The 24,671-nt window shown below is 43.3% G+C and overlaps 1 protein-coding gene across 2 annotated transcripts in view; it reads right to left on the bottom strand.

Annotated features, from left to right (window-relative positions):
* OXSR1 (oxidative stress responsive kinase 1) overlaps positions 1-24,671 on the bottom strand; it is a 90,702-nt gene that overhangs the window by 40,000 nt on the left and 26,031 nt on the right. For both annotated transcript variants that reach the window (XM_027695477.1, XM_027695478.1), the window contains exons 3-4: positions 21,786-21,894; positions 9,491-9,632 (exon numbers count right to left, since the gene is read on the bottom strand). In XM_027695477.1, coding sequence (XP_027551278.1) covers positions 9,491-9,632; positions 21,786-21,894 — 251 coding nt within the window. The remainder of the gene's footprint in view (positions 1-9,490; positions 9,633-21,785; positions 21,895-24,671) is intronic.

The following is a 24,671-nucleotide window of genomic DNA, read 5'->3' as shown; positions in this document are numbered from 1 at the left end:
GTGCAGGCAGATCAGTATTTTTACACCCTCAAATGCCAGTAAGTTCAGTACAACACAGGAGAAGGCATTCAAGACAACGCTGGAAGTGCTGTACACATTAATATGCCCCTGCTCCTGCTCAGGAAAGCTGTGTGCACTAATATTTTCATGTGAAGCTCAGAGTTGAGCTTTAAATCCCAAACTCTTGGGTGAGGTGCAATTGCTGCCTATTACTGTGCTGTACTTGACTGCAGAGCCGGCCTCAGGAACATCTCCCAAAGCTTGAAGATTTTCCAATGGCAGAGAGCTGGCAGAGCAGCCTCCATACTCCTCTCCAGCCTCCCTGCTGAGCCAGGCATAAGCAGAGGGAGGAGAGGGCCAAGTCCACAGCTTGCTTCATCCCTGCTCATCCACAGCCCTCTCAGCAGGCCCTCGTGGCCACTGGCAGCCGGGCCCCGCGGCAGCAGCCAGGCTGCCATAAATTACAGCGGGGGACCAGCCCAGGGACACGCTTTATTGCTCAGGATCAGGGAAGCACAGCGACTGCTGCTTCCCTCCTCTCCGAGCTGCTCTGTCAGCTGCTGGGCAGTGCTGAAAGACCAGGGCCTCGGTGTAGGAACTCAATGCCAGCAGCACAAGGCAACTCATGATTTACCCGAGGGCTCAAACGAGACAGGCATTTTTAAAGGCACGACTTCAGAACACTTAAAAGCTTTTTAACTGTCATTTTAACGGCTGGAGAAAGTTAGATGAATAATCCAATGTAACCAGGAATTAAAAAGGTTCTTTTTGTGTTTTTAAGCAGTGTGAAGCAAGGCTTTGGCAGGTAGAAGTGACTGTTTGCAAAGCCACAGTCTGTCACAGTCATGTGTAGACAAAGCCCAATGGAAAGGACTGTCAGCATCCATCAAAACGAGCTGTAAGAGTACATCAAGTACTTGTTTTCTCTGTGCCCTACCTTAAGATCCAGGCAGATCACTCTGAGTGTAGTGAAGAGACCTCTTGGGAGAGATAACTCCATCCTTTCTCTTGGCATAGGCAAACAGAAACCCCAGTGAGGGCTATATGAGAAATTAATCTCCCATTGCACTTTATTGTAGCTAAATCATAAAACACCTTTCAAGAGGCTCCACGATACACTTTCTCGGTACAATCCCTGTTGATTTTTTGCCCTCCAATGCTGCTTTAAGTAGAGGGTTTGGGGCCCAAGAAACCACAACATGAATTGGATTTCTTTTAGGTTAAGTCGCTGTGTCAGCTCAGACAAGGGACGACTCACTAAGGAAAGCTGCAGGAGATCTGCCTGAAATTCACCGTCATCCTCCTTGACTGAACAGCTCCAGGGGCTGGGAAGATGCTGAGGTAGTACAGAATGAGTTGCAGACCTTGGGCTAACCCAGTGTGAGTCTCTGTTATGAAGTGTCACATCCCTCACCGTGTCCCTGTCTGTCACTGTTATCGCAGCCTCTGCAACTTCCCTTTATCTCGGCAAATTACGCCCAACTTACACTTTTCACTCCTGTGCCAACTCTGCCTTTGATGTTTTCGCACTCTCTTTAATTCCTTCTCTTCCCACGTGGTTACAGCCTAACGAGGGTTAAAGGGTGGTGCAGTTCAAGGACAGATCCTGTCTGCCTTGGACTCCACCGCCCATCCATCACCAAGCCAGCCCAGCATCAGTGCTCAAGTAACTTCACCTGCACATCACCGTGGGGAAGTTGCTCCAGCTAAATTCAAAACCTTAAAAAACAGTTTTCAGACAGATCAGCTCCTTAAGCTAGAAAATAAAGTGCTACAAACACTGGATTTAGCCCTACCTCCCAACATGGAGATGATCTAATCACACCAACCTTCACAGCCCCACTTCTTCCTCCAGCAAAAGACTCTGTTGCTTCACACATTCACCCCAATGCATGTCACTGCTGTAACAGCAGCTCATGACAACGAGGATTTGCCAATCAACCAGGGCTTCTGACACCCTTCAGCAGTCAATGCAAGAGAGAAGCTGTATCTCCAACTTCACACACTGCTTTTAAAGTTTCCCCGAGTCTGTCAGAACTTCAGGGTTTTTTCTCTTGTATAAGGAAAGGACCCTGCCCAGCAGGCTTTAAAATCAAGTTTTCATACCACTGAACAGCAGCTAAAAATGTACCAGTATTTCTTCCACAAATTCATCTATTCAGGCCTTCCATTTCCTGATCCTACTTCCTAAGGACTGCACTGGGGACAAGGCACAAAGACCCTTTAACAGCTGCAGCATGAAAAGCAACACACACATTGCAAGCTGTGGAGTCACAAGGTCTGTTCCTACCCCTGGAGGCCCAGATATTTTTGGGACACCCTGGCTTAGTCATTGGTAACAGAGGAAAACAGTCAAGTTATAACGTGGTCTTGTTTCAATATTTCATGTCGAATGATTTAACGTGCAAAGAGGCAGGTTTGCTCCGCATGGCAGTACCAGTGATGCACGTCACCATGCTGCAGTATCTCCTGCGTGTTATAACATGTTCCTAGTGTCCTCAGAAAGAGGAATTTCCCAGAAATTACCACACGTAGATCACCCCAGTTTGAGTACAAGATGCATCAGGTAGCAGAAGAAATGGGAATATCAGTGATTCGCACATCTCCCTGCCACGATGGAAAGAGGAAAGGTCATTCCAATAAAGACAGAACCAATCTGGATAAAATAAGGCCCAAAAAATTTATATAGGGTGGCTTAAAAAGGTCTTAATTTCCAAAAGGCAAAAAGCACCTCTCTTCTGGGGAAGCAGTATGTATATCTATACACACACAAGGTCCAAGGCATTCCCCTATGCAGCCAAGAGCCGTCCCTATCTACAAAGCCACCCACAGCTCCCGCGCAGCCATGTCTGCAACGTAACACAGGAGGAGAAATTCGAGACACCCAGAGCACTGTCAGCTCAACTTCCTCCTCCAAAATCTAGGAAACAACAGTTTTAAGCATGACCAGCATAGGAAGAAGAGAGATCTCCGTATTTCATCCAGTAATTCCTATAAAATGGAGAAAGCAGTTATAAAATTTGGTATATGTACAACGAAACAGTGCTCTCTCAACTCCCAGTCTCACTTGGTGATGCTTTCCAGGCTACCACTAAGTGATAGATTTCTCTGTGGCAGTTCCCTATTTGTTGTCCTAAATGTGTGTGGGTTTTGTCTCACTTTTTTTTTTTTTAAAGTATTAACTTTACTTTTTAATATCAAAGTTTTATTAGAACTCTACTAGGCAGGATATAATTTGATTTAGTAAACATACAAAAATAACTTCTGATGTAACCTTACAAAATTTTCAAGAGCTTAATATGTTACCACACAAATTTAGCAAGTGACCCTTTTTTCTCATGCTTTAGCAGAAGACATGAAGTAGTCTGAATAAATGCTTAAGGCATCTCCAAAAAAACTTCTTTTAGGATCTGTAAAGGCCAGAAAATCTGCTGCATTATACTAGGGGACAATACCCAAAGCCACCTTTTTGAAGGGAGTTATTTACTTCATATATCACAGTGGAAAAGATGAACATGATTATTTAAACAGTCACTCTGCTGCTGGGTAGATGCTGCAAGAGCCTATACCAGAGAATCTCGTCCCAGTAATCCACACCAGATAAATGCAGTGACATGAGACAGATGTCACAAACACTGTTGTACACACGTGTGAAGGGCACTTGGTTTCTGCAGAGTAGAAAGCTAAAAGAATCTGTTACATTTTCACCTGATACATTTAATGCTGCAGACAGTGGATGACTATTCTCCCTAGAAACACATCGATTTCAAATGCTCCTGACAATTCAAGAACTGCTGGAAACTACATTAGTTGAGTGTGCAACTCAGTCATGGATCACTGATCAAAACCTGTCACTGCTTTTGGAGATCACCCCAACCTCTATCTCCTGCTTTTCATGGTACTCTTCCCACTTCACATCTCCATGCAGCAGAGGGAAAAACCTAAAACCTTCCCCTCCTTCTAATGTGATGCACAGGCGTTCTACCAAAAGTAGGTTTTCCCCTGGACTACACTGAAGTTACTTTGAGTAAGTGCAGGACATTGAGTGACAAAGTTCAGAGGCAGCACCTGGGTGTGAGGAGAAAACATGGGGGCAAACATCTGATTGCAACAGCCACACCTCCAGACATCACCCTCCGAACACAGAGTCCCCTGGAGCTGCTGCAGGGCCCCCAGCACCCCTGTGATCTGAGCAGCAACAATATTTACCAGCAGAGGTTTAAATCCCAGGTTTTTAGGCTTCAGAGAAGAGATTGTTCTTTATCCACTTTGAGGAAAACTGTCTCCACAGGAGTTATTGTTTCTGGCTGTCTGCAGATTTGGGATTTACATCTGGTTCGTATTTTCTCTCCGCAACCACAGTGGGGTTTTTTTGTGGTTTTTTTTTCTGAACAATGAATTTCTGGATGATGCAGTGGAAGAAATAACCACCAGGAGAACATGTTGGTTTGCCAAACCACCACAATACACCCCCGTCTGACTGTACAGAGAGTAGGATTTGGTGGTCCTTGTGCCCTTGACACTGCACAGCAAGGTGTTTGTTGGGGGAACAAATCACCCAGTACAACCCAGAGCTGCATCTTGTCCTCCTTCCCACTGAAACAGCCAAGAGTAACATTTCTATGACTACTGAACTATTTACAAATTAAAGCTCTAAAATTTATATTAACTACCACCTCTAGGGGTTATTTCTACCCCTACCATACTATAAAAGAAGAGACCAAAGTACACCTCTCTGAATAAGAAAATTCCACTTCCCACAGCTGAGCAATAGCCAACTTTCAAATTACCAGTGTCCTGACTTAAAATCAAACTGGCAATTAGAGGTGGAAAGGCTCCACCCATTATCCATTCCTCCCCTACCAAACTTCACTTCCAAAATGCACTCCCCAAAGTAAGATTACAGCACTGTGAAGAGAAGGGCTTGAAGTTCTCCCACAGTATTGCTACAGAAACAAAAAAGTACAGTATTTCAGTCATCAAAATAATCAGAGGCATACTGGAATCCAGTTTAACCACAAGACCTGCCAGCACAGCTATCAATGCATTAATCAGCTACATGAAAATTAAGCTTGAATCCTGTAGGACAGCCAAGTTCTCCCCAAATATATCCATCAGCTCCTTCATCTTAAATACAAAACCCGCTACTGGAGCAGCACTCTCGCAAAAGCCCACACACAAGTCTTGGTGATGTGCTCACCTCCTTTTTTCAGAAGTTATTTACTCTTAATATAGGTAAAGAGGCAAACAAACTTTGATCCTCTGTCAAAACCATCCTAAGGTCCAAAAAATAAGTGAATATAGTTGGCATAGAAGCACAGCAAGAATATTCTTTCCAGGGTCTCCTTCAAAGCAACATTCAAACAGCTGCCCCAGCACCCTGCTGCCCACACTCTTGATTTTCAAAAGACACCAAAAAACCCCCAAACATTCTGTATGGCAGCACAGGTTGATCTAACTCAGCAGATCAAATGTGCTTCTGCACCTCTCACCCTGTAAGAAGTAGAGCAGTGAACAAAGTAATAGTTGGACTGCTGCCATGCCAATATTTCAAGTGCATGCAATTCTAAACCACTTTCCAGGCTTTTTTGTTTATACAAAAAAAGCAAGCAAGTATCACATTTATTGTGCTGCAATAGGAGAATCTGGTTATATTTGAGCAGCGTATCATTTCACCTGGACTAACTAAAATATTCAGTTACACAACAGCTAATCATGAACAGAAGATAAGCTCTGAGATAAAAATAGGGAGAAAGACAGAGAGACCTTGTAACAGTTAATCAGCATGATTCATTTGTCAGCCCGCCATACGGAGCACCACCTGAAAAAGCCTTGAACTTCCCTCCAATAAATCTTTTTAAGCAATAAAACCTCTTGGGTTGGTTTTACTTTAGTTTTATTTCTAAGTCATTCATCAAACTCCTGCTAATCCCCAAATACACAGAGGAATCAGAGTCCAAATGGGGAAGAGGTACAACATACCCTGAGTGTCACCCAGACAAGATTAGCCCGGCAGCGACCCCTCACAGCACGTCAGGCTTGCTTGACTTCCATAAAAAAAGAAGTGCCTGAGCAGATTCCTGCAGGACAGCTTCATCCAAAGGCTTCCGAGTCTGGCCCTCATCCTCAGCACACTGGCTGGTGCCCAGGTACTTAACTCACTCAACATGAGCCGGATCACTGGGATTTCAAATCCGCATTGGGATCACTGTGCTATGCAGGAAGCCACAATGGGGACAGCAGCAGCAGCTGGCACAGGAGAGATGGCCAGGGATGGGCACATGGCAGGGAAGACAGGGAGTTGTTAACTCTGCAATACGGAGGCAGTGGTGATTTTGGAGAAAGATGGGCATCATTTGTAATCGTCACCTTGGTTTAGAGTGTTTCATGAAAATAAAACTGATTTTGCCTTCTCCTTTGTCTTGCCCATAAGGCCTCAAGACACTTCCCAACAGCCCTTGGAAGATGAAAGCAAAAAAAACATCACTTTGGGCAAATGTGGGAGACTTCAGCATTTGTTGCTGAACAATGGTGCCTATTCAAGTCTCGGACTTGCTCTGGCTGTTAATTAGGAAAGTAAACAAAAAAAGAATTATAATTTAAGCCTTCACTAGATATTTGGCTTTCTAATCTCCTCTAGAGAATACTGTCAAACTCCTCTCCTGTCCAAAGCAGGGATTTACACTTCCATGCCAACCCAGTTCCCCAAACCTTAATTGGAAGTGGCACTAAGTTCAAGGCGGGCTTATGCAGAGTAAGATTCAGCAGCAGAATTTCATTAAGCCAGTTTTTCACGTGTTAACTTCATTTACCCGTTTTAAGATGATGAATAATTCAGAAGCATGAAGCAGCTCTGCTGTCAGACATATGTTCTCTGATCTCACCGATGATTTATGGCCCCACTTCAGGTCAGCAGCGCCCACAAAATCACATTTGGGTCCTGATATTCATCCTTCAGGCTTTGCCACCAGCCTGGCTGTCCATCTTTGGATGAGCTAATTACAGTCACTCACTCATACTACGTCTCTAATTTTATCAAGTTGTTTTCTCCTAGGTGTAATATGAACAGAGATGGGATATTTAGTGCACCCAGCTGAACACTTTGCTCTGCTGGACGGCTGCTTGCTTCGGGTTGGATCTTCCAGGTCTGGCCAAAGCCCTTCAATTTTGATCCTTCACAGCTGATCTTGCCCTGGCCTCAAGTTCACCCCAAGCACAGCTGCCCCACACTGCAGACACGATACAGCAGTTCAGCCATCACCTGATGTGGTTTCCTTTGGAGCCAGATACTTTAAGCTGACCCAGGGGACTGAAGTTTAGTTATTTTAAACACTTCCTCTCAGAGCATCTCTGGCACGGCTTTAAGATTTCCACCTGCCTTTCCCATCAGGCACGACCAGTATTATGACCCCTAGCATTACGCAAAATGGGAAAACCATACAGATATTCCTATGGATGAGGAAAGGTCCCATCTGCACTACATCTTTAAACTGTGTTTTCCTCAGCAGCACACACACATCTGGATAAAACGGAACGCAGCAGGACGAACTCCATTAAGGAAACGTGTTTCATCCCTCAAAGGCATGTCAGCTCGCTTTCTGCCAACACTTAAAACCCATCCTTTGCATCACAGGCAGGAAACCTCACAACTTTCCTTGTGTATCCCACTTCTCCAAATTCCCCAGACCACTGTGCCCAACACAATGAGGTAATCCAAACACTTTTCCATGGATACTACACAATTTTTGGAGCAGCCCCAAAATACAGGGATGCAACACATGCAAAGCAGTTGATGCACAACCACAACCTTGAGCTGCATCAATGACACAGCTCTGATTTCTTTGCTGAAGTTCCCTAAATATGGGCAAAATGCTTCAACCAGCAAGATGAGAACGGTCACAGAAGGTTTGGTCCAGTTCACTTCCAAATGATTCAATGTGAATCACATTTTCTTCAGACCAAGCAGTTTGAACTTTGTGAACATGGTATTTTTGCTGAGAGCAGTAAAAAAAACCCCACACCACACACATGAACATATTCTCTCTAATCTTTACCACATTTCCTAGTTTCTCTTCCAATCCAGCCAAATGGAGAACCACCACTCTTTCAGTACAGAAAACGTTATGTGATACCTTCAGAAAAACTGAAATTTAACAGGTTACTGCTGCTTTAACACATATATTTCAATATCAGTAGACCAGAAGATAAACTAAATCAGCCAAGCAAACCAACTGCGAGTCACAGATGAACACGGTTCTATTAATTACTTATGGCACAGTGAAAAGTTACCAAGTACTTGGCAAGTAAGTTGGTTTATCACTTTTCTGTGAATTCCCAGAGCTGCCTGAAGTATTACCTCTAAAAAATGAAGTTAAGCAACCAGCTATGAAATCAAAACTGTCTTCAGTGAAGACAACGGTTCTTGTTGAAGGATTTTAATGGAGATTGGAAAATGAAATTTGACACTTCTTTCAGGGGAAAAAACTCCACCTCAGTTAGTTCCATTTTTTTTTTTCTTTTTCAACCCAAAATAACCTACAAAAGCCAGACAATTTGATTATAAATATGAAATAAATACTTACTGGATTTTCTAAATAAATAGAATTTTGGCAAAAAGTAACCTCTTCTTGTGCAGCTATAAGAGGACAGAAACTTACTCCAGCACAGCAGCAGCAGCAATGCTTGTAATGGCATTGTACCAGAAGACAGCCAAGCTCACAAAATTCCCAAGAAAGAAGAGGCTGTTCCAGCAGCAGTCTGTGGCTGGGGTGGTGAATATTACCCAAAAGCAGTATATTCTATTTTCAGCACATATTTAGGATTGAAAATCTCAGTCTTTTTAACGCAGAATAGACTGACTTAGCATCTTCTCTTACTGAACTGCACACCTTGACACTGGGGGAGAGGAAAATATGATGTAAAAGTATCTCTCAAACAAGAGAGCAGCACAGAAACCCTCATGTTTCAGTGATCTGTCAAATCACAGGCCATTAGTTAACTGGGCTTTGCCTACAGAAGAAGTTTTTCCATTCATTTTGTTTCCATTTTCTTTAATTAATGAAATCACTCAAATTCAAATTTCATTATGTTGATCTTGCAGTTAACCTTAAAAAAAAAAATCAGGGCTTGAAGGGCTCCTTATTAAACTGCTCAACACTGCTTATGGTGATTTGTAGCTCAGCAAGAAACAAAACCAGTTGAAGTTTTCCAGCTCCAACAACTACACTTTGCAGCTGGCTGTTGATATTTGGAATGAGATTCTCTGTGTCAGAACTTTCAACATCCCAAAGTTTACCCAAATTTGGCCTAGTCATGGTATACAGATGTAGTATATAGACTACAGACATTTGAATTTTGCACTTTGATTAAGCTCCCACCTTTACTTTCCTCTCTTCATGCCCTCACGGTGAGTTGTGGGATGAGACTGTGTGTGCTCAGCTACTCTGTTTCAAGAACATTTTATGACAAAGGTGAGAAAAATGTAAAATACCTGTGGATTTGTCCATTTTTATGCAGGTAGTCCAGTCCCTCCAGCACCTCCTTAAGGATTGTGGCTATACAGGGTTCATCCAGGACACCAGTCTTGTGTTCTCCTTTGGCCACGATGTGCTTGATAATATCCAAAACAGAGCCTAGAGAAGAGAGTTAAACACCTTAGTTCAAACTGGAAGAATTGATTTACAGTTAAGTGTAGTTTATAATCATTTAACATACAAGTCCAAGGAATTCGGGATCAAACTCAGTAGTTGAAGCTTCTGCTGCAGGAAAGCAGAGGCAACGATGCACACCTGGGTGCAGATCCTCAAGGTGGGCTACAAAACCCCTGTGATCACAAGTAACTGAGAAGTTATTTGAACAAGCCAAAATGTGGCATGTACATCCATAAGACTCTTGGAAGGTTTTTAAGTAGATCCTGATGCTACAGCTGGTTTAGTGCTGAGCACTGGAGAAGCTGGAGCGGGGAAATGGAAAAAGCAGGGGGCTGCCAGGACTCACAAGCCGAAGGCAACAAGCTTGATAAAATTAAACTCTCGGCTCCTACAAATGCTAGGCAGAGAAACAGCATGAAAAATCTAACCTGTTAAAGGGCTGACACCACCCTAACAGGAAAAAAGTGGAAATCATTAAATAGAGAACAAATGAGGCTGAATTCTGACAATAAGTCACTTCTTCACTGTGTACAAAACTGGACTGGCTTAGATCCTTCCCTAGAAGCATCATGTTTAGTCTCTCTCCCAAGCATGGTGTGAATGACATCATCTTCCATGACAAACCACACTTTACAGAGCAAACCAGCTCTTTGAATTGCACCCAGGAATAAGCAGAACCAACGACTCGTTACATGCCTCTTGTGCAAGGTCCTGTTTTCATGATACACTGGGTACTGTACTCTTTGTATTTGCATCTGGACTAAAGACAGTCTTCTCAGAACTTTTTATTGCTCCAGTATGGGATGTCTAAACCTCTGCTGTTTTGCCCCTTCAAACTCGGGTTTCTATGGTTTAATGACTGAATAGGGACTAGTAGGATTTTTACAGCTATGGGCACAAAGCAATGTCAGCTTTGTACTGGGAAGTTCTTAAAGAATGAGAAAAGCAGGCACAACTACACAGCACAAATTCCAGCTTTGCTTGTCCTTGAACAGGGAGCTTACAGGGAAAGAACATCCCGGTACGAACTCAGCTAGTTTAGAAGAGCTGAGTTCAGTTTTAGAAAAGTTTAGAGAAGTTCATTCTTCCTAATCCACAATCAAAAAAACATAAGTTTTTTGTATCTGAAGAACAGAAACTTACTCTCATGAGTTAGGTCAATGGGGGAATTACAAGTTCCACCTGTAAATTCTTGAAGAAAGTGGAAAAATACAATGGAGGTTTTTGGTTTGATTTTCTTCTCATCCTTCAGGTTCAGGTAGACAAAACCCCCTTCCTCCTTTAACATTTATTTTATTAACTATCCCATTTGAATTTCTAGGCCAAAACAATTGTGCAGATCATTTTTATTTTCCTTTTGGATTCTCAGACAGAAGCAAAAAGGCGGCAACGTTTGAACACAAACACCATGTGGAAAGGCTCATTTTGCACAATTCAAACTGCAGGGGCAACAATTCCCTGGGTGCACAGTGTCCCTCAGTTTGTGTAAAGCAGTATGTGCTGAGCTCATCTAAGAGCTTGCTGAAGCCAGGAGAGCCACTATTCCCACTTTCCATGTCCTCTAGCCCTCCAGCACCAGTCCTCACACTGTACACCAAGACACCCTCTAAATCCACTGAAAAACAAACTGAGGGAGAAATTGGTTGGTAGTGAGCATAACCTGTGAACAGATGAGGTTTTAGAGACAAGAGGAAAAGGAAGGGAGGAAGGAGGGAGAAACATTCGTGAATGGGGGAGTAAAGCCCTTCTGTCAGCAGCAAGTGGTTAGACCAGCTCCCTGGCTGCCCTGAATGGTACCTCCAGCTCTCTCTTTGCAAAAAATCTTTGCTTGGTTCAGGATATTTGCAGAGGATGCAATCTTAACACAGCAGAAATTAACAGAAATAGGAAAAAAAAATCAAAGGAAAATTAAAAAAATTCAGAAATGTAGTTACATAACATCCCCCCGATATTTTATGCAAGAATACTCTTCAGCCTTCCTTTATCCCACCTGAGCAGAGAAACACACTCAGGTTTAGTGAGTCTGGACATGGGTCTCAACCAAAGGTTTCAGCCAGACATAATTCAGGTTGTTTTGACACACGCTGGACTTCCTGAATGAGAGCAAGATTATCTCTACTGAAGGAAACTGCAAAACCCCAGATGTCAGAGCATGTTCCCCTTCACTGAAGTCTCACCTTCATGTTCTGAGAAAAGGATCTTCTGTTGTGTGCCATGAGGACTCTCGGGGAGTTCAGCCTGTCACGTTTTCATATTTAAAGAGTTCATGTTTACAAACCCCAATGCTTCTTATTTTGGACAAGAATTTTTGTGACACCAAGAAAAAACCCACCAAAATCCCCTCTACTTTCACTGTTCAGGTCCTTCCTCTCAAATGTGCCTTTATCTGGAGAACAAACTGTCACTTGTTTTGGAAGTCCAGTGAAAATATGTGGTTCTTCACGTACTCGTTTTGTCCTCTTTCCACCCACAACTCTGTTAGCAGAACTTTGTTCACAAGCATTTCCCTTCTCCTGCAAAGGGCTCAGGGAACATGAGGAGGCAGATCATATGGTGCTCAAATTCATTTGGTCAAAAATTCCTCTATTTAGCCAAGTCAGAGGTTGTATTTAACCCAGAGAAGGGGGTGGAGGGCAGACAGACAAGAGGGCACGCACGGAGCCAGCCTGGGTTGTGAAAGGGCTGATTCACACCCAGGCTATATCTGCTCCCAGTCCCGCCTGCCACTTTTTAAGCACAATTTTTTTTAAAAACCACTTTCACATTGAGGTGTTCATAGAAGTGGGGGGAATTTGCCAGTCATCTACAGAAAGGAGAACAGCAAAAAGGGATCAGCAAAATGCTTAGTGCAGGACACAGCAGAAAAGCAACACAAAAGCCACCTTTCTGTTGGAGAAAGTGTTATTAGGATGATCCCCACTTCGTCTGCTCAGGGTTTGGCTACTGGCACCACAATACCATGAATCTGGGATTTTTCCACCACACAAATCAATACATTTGGGAGTTGATCCTGACTCCCAACTCATTTGCAACTTCACAAAGCACAGAACCATGGAATACAAAGAAAGAAGCCAAGCTGCACTTCCAAGCACTGCTTCGTGCCATGTTCGAAATCTTCCAGCATTCTGGCTCAGGAAGCCTGGCATGGAGCAGTGGAATACCCAGAACTCCAAACAGAAACACACAGTCAAACAAGAAACTACTTTGAAAGCAGAAGTCATGGGAATTTCGCTGTCAAGAAAAACACCTTCAGCTAGGTCAGGATTGGATTTTAGAACCAGGCTGATAAACTCATTGCAGAGTTGTTCCCAAGGGCCCCAGTTAAGTGTGTGACACACTCACCAGGGTAAGAACTCCACTGCACCAGGATGCAGACAAATACTCACACCAACTCCACAAGAGAGCAGTGGATCAGAGCCCCATCCTGAGACTAAGGGGAAAACCAGATCATTTCACACAGAGTGGGTTGTTCCTGGTCCAGCAATACAATAACTGCTAAAATTAACTGGAAACTAATTCAGCTGAACTGGAACCTTGATCTAAACCACACAAGAGCATGTGCTTTACAAACTGACCACACTGCTTGAAAACACCAGCATGACAGCAGGCACTGCCAGCTCCTGAGCCAGCTTCCAAACCAGTTTAGGAGTAACTGGGTAAGTGAGAGAACATCTGAAGGCAGCTGGATCTCTGATTAAATGCAGTTTCACTATGGATTTGTGCTCCATGTGCAAACTGTTCTATCTCACCGTGTAAGACAGAAGTCTCCCATAATCTAGTGGCCAGAAGATGAGATTCACATTGGAAATAAGGCACCCAGCTCTGTATTACAGAACAGTTACAAGATTTTCAAGGGGAAAACAAATCCACTGCAATGCCTCTAAAAGAAAAAAAACAACATCTTTGATTCCTCCCTAAAATAAAACTTCAATTTTAGATAACATTATGAAGCACTCTGGTGTGTATCACACATGGTATTAGGTTTGATTACAACAATTCCCTCACGATTTTCTTCATTAAAAATGCACAAGTAGCAAGTACAGACTCACAGCAGAGGAGGGTCAGTCAGCCTTAAGTGAGAGAGAACAAAAGAAATTAAGTTTGGCTGAAGCTGACTGGAAAGCTCTTCCAAGCCCAGAAGGGAAGCATATCAGGAAAAGACAAAACAAGACACAGAGAAAAGGGCCAGAACTGGAGTCTAACCATAAATATAAATAATGCTGTCATTAACAAGGATATTTAAAGAAATCTGGTGATGAGCAGCTAATCTCAAAACCCAACAGAAGACAAAAGAAAGAAGACAACGTTTAGGGATTGATGGGGGAAAAAATGCAGCTATAAACAAATTTCTGCCCATCACATATGCACTGTGCAGCACATCAACAGGAAGCCTACGAGATGTTGTGCAATCTGATAAAGCATTTAGCATGGTTTGCCATTCATCACTGAAATGTCTCAGTGTACTCTGACACCAGTGGTCATGGAATACATCTCCTCAGTACTGCTGTACTCAACTGTACAGCAATTGAAAGGGAAGTGGTTTTCTGCTGAAACTCCCAAGTTTCCCAGTCTGCTCAGAAAGCTGCTAATGCAGCAGCTCCTAATGACAGCACAAGTCACCAGGAACTCCCAGGACACAGATTTACCCTCACCTGATAGAGCCCCACCTGTAACTAGTCCAGGTTAAAGGCAAACATGCAGTGAGTGACTTTTTCTGGAGTCCTTATTGCTCACGCCAGCTCTGCAGATGGACAGATTGATGTCTGTAGAGCTGCACAGTAGGAACAGGGGTCCCACTGCTCCCTCCAGTTTCCCCCAGGAGTAAAGAGCAAGAAGCCTGGCAGTTGTCTTTTCCTGTTTTGGCAAGGCTAGAGACTATCTGATTAGGCCTGACTCGATCCACCAAAGCCAGCTCCAACTTTCCAGAAGCAAGTAGAGCTGATTTTCACCCATGACAACAGTATCTGAACAATGAAGACACAAGTAACCCACGAGCAGATTAATATCCTGAATTTGTAAGAGACACATATTCAGTTTTTGTACACTGACATCAGACAGACCATTTGCAATGGACTGTCTTGGATCCCAGCAAATGCAGTCCTGTCTTGCACCCTACACACATACCCAGTAAAACTGCCTCTTTCAACACCCTGTATTGTGTGCTGCTCCAAAGACATGGGGTTTTCTATCACAGCAAAATGAGATGACAGAGTCCCACAGTTCACCAGCTCCCTGTTGTGCCCATGCACCAGCTTACAAAGCCATACTCTAAGTGGGATCACTGCAGTAACTGGTAATCCAGTTTTGCAGGCAGGGTGGAGACCAAACAGCCAGGAACTCCTTAAATCAGCTTTGCTGCTGAAGAAAACTTCCATGTAATCACACCCTCAGGGCAAGAAGTCCTAATTGTTCCACTGATTCACTTTGACAGCAAACCAACAACAAACATCAACACTTCCTCTTCCAAATCCAGAGCACGTTTCTTTGACCTCACCTACTCCAGCAAGCCTGTGGAATGGCATTTAGGAAGCCTGTTTCTGACATTCTTCCTCAGGAAAGGAAGAAAGTATCCACATGACAGTCTTCAGTGACACTGCTTAATGTTTCAGCACGTGGGGCTGAGCAGAGAAGGGCACAAAAACCTGAGCAGAAAGAAAAGCTGGTTTGGAACAAGATCACAGATAAATGCAGGAGCATTCCAGCTGGAATTTTACGTGTCCCCAGAGGCAAAAGAAATGTACAGCAGAGCTGGTTGCTGTGGGAACCATATCTTGCATGTTATAATATAACTTAGGTGACAGAGCAAAGATACAGGATAAGTTAAATGCAAAGAAAACTCCTCCTTTAACTTGGTCTGGCAAGCAGAACAGGAAAATTTAATGCCTTAATTTAATTTCCAACCAAAAAAAAAAAAGGCAGGTAACAGTACCTGCATTGATTTGCCATTCGAAGGCCTGGCACAAATAGGCTGGAAAACAGTGCTGGGGATTACTACACAACTTTGTGAGAACCAAAATCTGCCCCAAACCCAATGAACACTGATGCTGAACAGGCTGCATCTTTGAGAACTGGGAGTTGTCAGATTCATCACTGCTTCTTTTAAGACATCCCAGCACTAGCCAGTGGTTTCGTTGAGCCTGACTGTCACCAGAGCCAGGAACTGAATCTGCACCTTGTCAGTCTCTGGCAAACAGATGAAGAAAATGCAAAAGGAAGAGTTGCTTGGATTCGGTACTTCTGGGGCTGAGAAATACAGATACAGCAAGAGAACACTGAAGGAAAGGAAAGGACAAGTTATATAAAACAAAGGAAAAGACATTTAAGTAGATTGCTGGGGTTTCTAGTTTTGAAGTTTCTTCTTAACCCTGGTTAAACCTCCTGAGAGGGAAAGTTAAGGAAAATTCCATTTTTTGCCTCCTTCCCTCTAGAGCACTTGCATTGATGTATAAGGAATACGACAAGATCAAGGCAGAAAATAAGATAATACAATAAAGGGAGCAAAACAGCCTATTGCAGTTGAGATCAAAACATTTATAGGAGAAAACCTGAAGACAAACTATTTATTTTTTCATGCTTTTCCTATTACAGGGGGCAATGGTGATGTATCTACACACAATCATGTACAGTCCCATCTCCTGCTTCTGACTTATCCCGTCCTTAATTGTTTGAAATTAAGTTGTGCTTCTACAAATAAAATTAAAAACCCTCAGGATGGATTAAAAACAGCATAGCTCTCTCCTAAGAAAATAATTCAACATAAACACAAGGATTTCTAAGAACCCGTGGCTTATGCTTTGATCATAACTCAGTTGGAATTCGGAGAGGCCAGATCAGAGATTAACACAGCAGAAATGGAACATGATGTCCTGTGTCCCCAGTGGAGACCTAAGACTTGCCTATCTCCTTTTTGGTCTGGCTTGCTGAACTTGAGATCAAAGGTTGAAGTAAGAAGTTGATCAGATAATCTTTAAAACTTTTGGAAAATAAAAGGTTTAACTATTTCAATACAGTAATCTCCTTAGCAGATTTAATTAGAAGGCTTCCAGAAGGCAGAATATCCAAGAGCCCCATTTGGAAATGTTTCAGTATTTAAAGGATTTGCACACAGTTTAAAAAATATTTTATAGGTCTCATTGGCTGTGGGCTAGGACAGTAAAAATTGTTGTGTGATGTAGCAAGTCACCAGAGCCAGTTGTTTCATAGCAGCAACTGTTTTACAGAGTTATCTACAGCCCTCAGTCACCTGTGAAATGAGAGCTCTTGTTAAGAGCAGTGAGAATTTAGAAGAGCAAGCAGGTCACGGTCAGTAAAAGCATAAGAACAAAAGGACAGCTGCTCCTCTTCCTACTAAAAAGCCACAGGAGTTTGAGAGCAGGACCAGGCTTCAGCTGGCTTTAAAAAGGCATGAGTAAAATTCATGACAGGGGAATGCCAGGGAGGCAAAGAGCAGGTCAGCAGTTGTCTAGAAATAGCCATTGGAGTTTAGCTTGGAGTAACACCGGACCCAAAGGCTGGGGTGTCAAGTTGACATTGCTAAGCTTAGATCCCTACAAAACTTCCATCATTAGAGAAAAGGGTCTGAAATTTCTACCAAAGGGAACAGAAAAAGCAGATACCTCACAAAGCTGACACAGACACACGTCACCACATCTGAAAGAGGGCGTCACAGTAACTGGACACACGGGCACCTCGTGTCAGGACCGGCTGGATCTCATCACAGCCACGTTTCTGCCATCAGCAACTCCACACCTGCTTCGGTGTCAAATCTGCCACTTCAAACTGCTCCCAGCAGTGACTCCAACCAGCCTGACTGGGCTCTGATGCACATCAGCAGCTCTGTGCTGCTCCCCAGCACATCACCTCCTCACTGCTGGAGACTTCCAAAGACACAAAACAGTATCTTCCACCAACACAGCACCAAAACAGCTCTGTCTCAGTGACAATGTCAGTCAGGTAATTAAGGTACCTTTGAGTGCACTGTCTGCCTGCTCAGAGGAGCCAGGCACTGTCTGACACTGTCTGACAATAGCACTTCATGGATTTAGAGCATTTTCCCTTAGAGACATTTCTGAAACACTTGCATGTATGGCTAGATTAGGATTTCATCAAAAAGACTGCAGCCAGAAAATAAATTAAACTGCACTTACAACAACAACAACAAAAAAAGGCTTGCATTACAGACTGGGCTGTCTTGTGGGCTGTTTATCAAAGTAATAAGGTCAGAGTAAGTAGGCTGAAATTAAAACTAGTTTCAGCCTGAAAGCACACGCCAGAGCACGCTGATGGAAAAGAAGCAATTAGATTCTGAACTTTTACCCAGAATAAATTCTCAAGAACAAAAGTCACAATCAAGATACAGAATGGACATCAAAACATATTTCACATGCACTCACTGGGATGTACAAATCTCAGTCCACACTTCTGAGTAGTTTGATGGAATGAAAGAGTTAAGCTGCACCCTGTTACTGGTTTTGTTCGTTTGGGGTTTTTGTTTGGTTGGTTTTTGTTTGTTTGTTCTTCTTGTTGGTTTTGTTGGTTTTTTTGGCTTTGTGATTTATAAACCAGCCCAAAGGTTTTTTTCCTGTTGAGAAACGCAGGTCATTATTTTTCCCACTGGATGACAGATGACAGCAAAACGAGACACTTTATTACTGATAAGGACTAAGCTCAAAGGAATGAGAAGCAGTGTTAAAAGTGTCTCTTGTTACATAAATCACTCAGCCTAAAACCAACTGAAAAGAGTCTCATTAAAAGTGAATGAAAAAGCTCTTTGGTCAGAAAGCTCCAAACACAAGTTTCTTTCTCCATCCTTAAGACTGTTCTGTAGAATTTGCCTATGAGATCTGAGATTTCTCAAGCATAGACTTAAAAAAAGTATAAAGTGAAAACAGCTGAAAAATACCTCTCAAGGTACCCTCTTGCTTAGAAACTGCCAGGTCATTCTCAAACTCTTTCCATTTACTTTAGCAATTCCTCCAGCCCTCAAATGATTGATTTTAAGTGAGAAAATTTAACAGACTCCCAGAAATGTTGGGAGGGGGAAGAATTACACTGTTACTGGTCTGTCTTTTATTGTCTGACCCTGGTCTCCAACATATGCAACAGAGTGAGAAGCAGTGAATTTTCCTAGCCCTGCTTTACTGGAAGTCCCCCACTGAATGCCAGAGCTGAACAAGGGTCAATTATCAGGCTGTATAACATAAAAGCCCATTCAAAAGGAATATTAAATGAGAAGCAGGTCTTCATTCACACCTCCAAGAGGCTGGTTCTGAAGCAGTGATTATTTTTCCACAAATTTTCCAGCGTAGTCTTTACATCTGTAGTGCCTCAATAACGAAATGATGGTCCATAAAGAGCCTGAATTTTTCCCAGCTTTACATAAAAAAAAAAACAAACCACCTCCACACAAAATTGAGAACAAACAGAAACAGCATTTGGAGGTTCAAGGATGAGCCTCTTCGTGACTTGATTCAGACAGAAAACTGCTGTGAAATGACTGAGGCAGCTGTGCATTTTCTTCAAAGAGGTTGTGTACTCTCCTGGAAAAGGCCAAGCCCATTGCTGCTGCCTCTCCAGCACCCCTGAAATGCCACTTCCTCATGTTGTGGAAACTTTCTCATAGATACACATTTTATACACACACCAAAACTTGCTGTAAGCCGGCAGGGGACTCTTTTCCACACACAACCAGCCATCATATCTTTAATGACCTGTTACATGTCCCTCCAAGAAAAGAGAGAGTATTGCTTAACGACACATGAGCACAGGAGACATTAAAAACCCTTTAAGACAGAGTTAAGTTGGTATGAAATGAGATTTCCCTCAAGAGAACTGCTAAAATCCTCTAAAGAACATCTTCAAAGACACATGTTTTATGGGCACTGTTGGGCTCTTGTGGAAAAAGCCAACAGGTTTAGCCAGATTTTTCCACATCATCTTCTGGCATTTTACAGTTTTCAGAATTAAGCCAAGAATAGAGAAGCCAAGAAGTTTTTGTTTGAAAGCAAGAAAACAGGGATTTTTTTCTCAGTTTTCAATTCCTTTTTACTAGGATGCCAGGAAAATGAAGTCTTCCTAAACACAGGCCTAAGATTTAGCAACAGTCCTTTGTGTTATTATCCAGAACTTGATTCCACTTCTTGTCTCAACTGTAACTTAAACAGGGATCCTGGAAAATATTATGACACCAAATAAAACATTACTGATAAGAACTTTTCAAACACTATCAAAAAAAGCTGTTTCTCCTCCAGTGTCAGAGAGAATAAACCCAGAAAGAGGAAATTTCCCTGGCTCTGTGTAAACTATGCAGTGATTTTAAAAAGCTACACTGTCACATATTTCAGTGTTACTAGTGATGCACATAACATGAGAAGCTAATTCTGAGCTGAATGGGTTCAAGTTAAATATTGTTATTCATGTATTTAAAATATTTATTTCTTTTATTAATATTTACCCATCCCCATGAGCTGGAAGACAGGAATGGAGAAGCAGAAAGAAGCCCCCATAATCCAAGGGGAAATCCAAGGTTAGCAACCTGCTACACCACTTAGACACACACGACTATGTGTGGATGGGATTCACCCAACAGTACTGAGGGAGCTGGTGGAAGTGCTCCCCAAGCCACTTTCCAACATTTACCAGCATTCCTGGCTCCCCAGAGAGGTCCCAGTTGACTGGAGGTTGGCAAATATGACACCCATCTACAGGAAGAGCAGGGAGGATCCAGGAAACTACAGACCTGTCAGTCTGACCTCAGTGCCAGGGAAGATCATGGAGCAGATCATCTTGAATGCCATCACACAACACATACAGGACAACCTGGTGATCAGGACCAGTCAGTGTGAGTTCGTGAAGGGCAGGTCCTGCTTGACCAACCTGACCTCCTTCTATGACAAGATGACCCAGTCTGTGGATGAAGGAAAGGCTCTGGATGTTGTCTCCTGGAATTTAGTCAAGCCCTTGACACCATTTCCCACAGCATTCTGCCAGAGAAACTGGCTGGGTAAAAAGAGGCTGGATGGACAAGGTCAAAGAGTGGTGGTGAATGGTGCTACATCCAGTTGGCAGCCTGTCACCAGTGGTGTCCCCCAGGGCTCACCATTGGGCCAGTCCTGTTTGACACCTTCATCGATGATCGGGACAAGGGGATCAAGTGCACCCTCAGTCAGTTTGCAGATAACACCAAGTTGGGTGGGAGCATTGATCTGTTGGAGAGTAGGAAGACTCTGCAGAGGGATCTGGACAGGTGGAGAGATGAGTTGAGGCCAATGGTATGAGGTTCAACAAGGCCAAGTGTCAGGTCCTTTACCTGGGTCACAACAACCCCAGGCAGTGCTACAGGCTGGGAAGAGTGCCTGGGAAGTTGCCCAGTGGGAAAAGACCTGGGAGTGCTGGTTGACAGTAACTGAACATGAGCCAGGTGTGCCCAGGTGGGCAAGAAGGCCAATGGCATCCTGGCTTATATCAGGAATAGTGTGGCCAGCAGGACCAGGGAAGTGATTCTGTCCCTGTACTTGGCACTGGTGAGGCATCTCCAGTCCTGTGTGCACTTCTGGGCCCCTCATGAGAAGAAAGACATTGGGGTGCTGGAGCAGGTCCAGAGAAGGGTAGTGGAGCTGGAAAAAGTCTGGAACACAAGTCTGATGTGGAGCAGCTGAGGGAGCTGGGGGTGTTTAGCCTGGAGAAAAGGCTCAGGAGAGACCTCATCACTCTCTACAAGGAGGCTGTAGCCAGGTGGGGGTCAAGCTCTTCTCCCAGGTAACAAGTGATAGAGCAAGAGGAAATGGCCTCAAGTTGCACAGTGAAGGTTTTGAGTGGATATTATGAAAAATTTCTTCATGGAAGGTGTTGTCAAACACTGGAACAGGCTGCCCAGGCAGTCTGCAGGAGTCACCATCCCTGAAGGTATTTAAAAGACATACAGATGTGGCACTTATGGTACAGTTTAGTGGTGGCCTTGGGAGGGTTAATGGTTGAATTTGATGATCTTAAAGGTCTGTTCCAACCTAAACTCTACAAGTCTATGAAATCTCTTAATTCACAAGTGGGAAGCTCAGGAGGTAAATAAGGGAAAGGGTACTACAGGAAGACAGGTTTTTACGTTGCCTTTTACGGTAAAGAAATTGCACCACTCACCTCCACTAAGTAACTTCATCACCAGCCAAAGCTCATCTTTCACCACGAACGATGTGTAGTAAGATACAATGTTGGGGTGATGGCACTGACTCATGGCTTGAATTTCTTTCTGTAGAGAAAAATAAAGCATTAGCAGTTGGACCCAGTGATTATTACCCCTCGGGCACAGAAATTATCTTCATCTTCCTCAAGACACAAAGAGGGTGCAAAGGAAAAGGATAACTTGAAGCTAAACAAAGGAAATCCAGAAATACTCTAAACACTCAGACAGCATCAAAGGTATTTTAGGGTGCTCTGTCCAGAAGGAAGAAAAAACTGACCAAGAAGTCCTTGTCAAGGACAACAAAGTGGTGGCAACCAAAACACCTGCATGCAGCCACAACAGAATATTCCCAAGAATTCACACATCTCTGACCTAAGAAGTTCCTGTTGACTTCTCCTTTCATTAAGACATTACACAACAGATGCTTAATCTGTTGAAGACTATCATTTGGATGAGAAAGGGAAATATCTGCCTCTGGGAAAAAAAGGCCTCTTATTCCTAATGTTTCTTCCCAGCAGGAAAGCAGATGGCTTAGCTCAATCAGGTTGAAGGCACGAAGGACAGCTGTATCCTTTGTCATACTGAAAGAAGAGGGAAATCACTTTGAGATTAGAAAGTCATTAGCTACTACAGATGGAGGACAATATGAAATATGTTCAGATATTAAATTGTTTTGAGTTTTGACCATGCTTAGTCTTAGATTTGGTTATGGGTTAAGGGTCGAGGTGTTCCAGGTTTTGGGCAGGAACACCACCACAGAAAGCATTGACTGATTTCATTATGCAAGCACAAATCACCAGTTTGGACAGAAAGCCTCACAGTTTCTTGGCTGTCCATAGACAAAAGCCATCCCTTAAGCCAAGCCTGGCACCCTGCACTGCACCCAGCTGAGCCATTGTGCTTTAGCCAAGTTGTACCTTCAGCCAAGTTCCCCAACCTGTCATGTTGTTCCCTCCAGCATCACCCACAGCAGACGCTCATACCCCAAACTTCAGCTCTCAACTAAGACATTCCTTCACTGAACACGTGGATGCCACTCACTTTTCGAAGGTTTAATCCCTGCTCACTGTCAGCCTCTTCCCCATGACACAGACTTAGCCGACCCTATAATCCCAAACTCATGGGGAAGGAGGAGAGCAAGGGTCCTTCACACCCTGATCCTTTCCTCCCTCTAAGCACAAGATCTCCCTGGTATGAAGTACAAGAGAGAGCTCTGAGAAGAATTCACTCATGTCCAGGACACCCCACAAACACAGCACATTCTCCTGCTCATGTGCAAAGCTCTGCTTGTGACCGAGTACAGCGCAAAGGCAAACTGCTTCCCCTTGGCAAGGCTTTAGCTGGCAATCACAGCTCCAAAGGAACAGGCTCATGTTGATTTATCCACTTAATACTGCTTTTCAGGGAGTAGGTGCATTTGAGGAATCCAAAGCAATCGGTTCCTCTTTCTGCTTCCCCAGAAGAGGCACCAACTTTCCAGGAAACTTCAACGAGCAGATTAAAGAAGAATCCTTCTAAACAGGAAAGGATATTTCAAGAATGGGGAATAGGCTATTCATCTCCATGTAGATACTCTGACTAAAAATCACTCTGTGAAAATAAATACAGCCTAAAACAATATCCTCTGCTTACTCTGACAGCTCCAGCTCCCTTCCTTGCAAACATTCACTTGTATCAAGCCATTTTTCAAAAAGGAAATAAATCAGCAGCTTTGGGGTTTTCTGTGGCTTTCTATGGTTCTCTCTGACAACTAAAAAATACCACATGTGCACAAGTGGCACCAGAGGAAACTGAGGCAGAAAGCAGCAGGCAGGACTGGTGATCCACCCTACCAGCCAGACCTGCCCCAAACCCACCACTCAGAAATGATCTACAGGATCTGCTTTTATCTTTTTTTTTTAGCTAGACCATTCAAAATATTTTGAAGCAGCTCCCTGGGAGATCAAAAGAGTAATACAAGAAATATACACAAACATTGCATATTTTATATATATTAGTGTATTCCACTGGAATTCAGGAGGTGATGAGAAAAAGTCTGGACCAAGTTTACTTCAGAGCCTGGACCTGGATCAGATCTTTGCCGTTTGCACAACCCTGTAAATATGGCCTTTTTGAGGCATTCCGCAACACTTAGTTACTATTTTATTATTTTTCAAGAACTTCCTCTCTCATTCACTACCACAATCTGCTCCCCAGGCTGGGAAGCACAGTTAACAAAATAAATAAATTAAAGAAAAATAGCTCAAGCCTGTCATATGCTTTGGTGCACAAAGAAGGAAAATAAATAATCACAAACCTGATCTATGCAATTAAACACCTCTGTCAGCCAGAGGATGTGTAACACAGGCAGATTAATCCATTTCTCACACAGTGTAGCACAGCTCTGAATAATTAACTGCATCACAGCCCATGATTTTCAATGTTTTTACATTAATACCAATCAGAAGCAGCAGCAGCCAGGCAGACTTTTCCTCCCACCCACAGATCCCCACCTCATTTTCAGCAGTTTTCTAGGCTAATCTCACACCTACATCAAAGCTTGGTTCCTCTTCACCCCAAAGACGGTACCAACATCCTGAAGGCTCAGCACATACAACCGTTTTAAGTGATGGTGGCAAATCACAGCAGGATTTGTGTTAAAATGCTTCCTGGCATAATTGAAACCCAGCCAGCTCTGCCGTGCATGCACAGCCTGTGCTCCAGCAGCACAAATGCAAGGGCTGAAGGGCTGCTCTCAAAGCAGGAATCCCAGTCAAGGATCACTGGAAAGCTCTGCTCAAATGCATACTTACAGAACGAGGGAGCAGTTGGGGATAAAATGCAGCAACAGCCCTTCTGTGGGT

Source organism: Neopelma chrysocephalum, unplaced genomic scaffold, assembly GCF_003984885.1.
Source record: "Neopelma chrysocephalum unplaced genomic scaffold, ASM398488v2 Primary Assembly neopelma1_101, whole genome shotgun sequence".
In the NCBI taxonomy this organism is placed as follows: Eukaryota; Metazoa; Chordata; class Aves; order Passeriformes; family Pipridae; genus Neopelma; species Neopelma chrysocephalum.
This window is presented reverse-complemented; position numbering and strand designations above follow the sequence as displayed.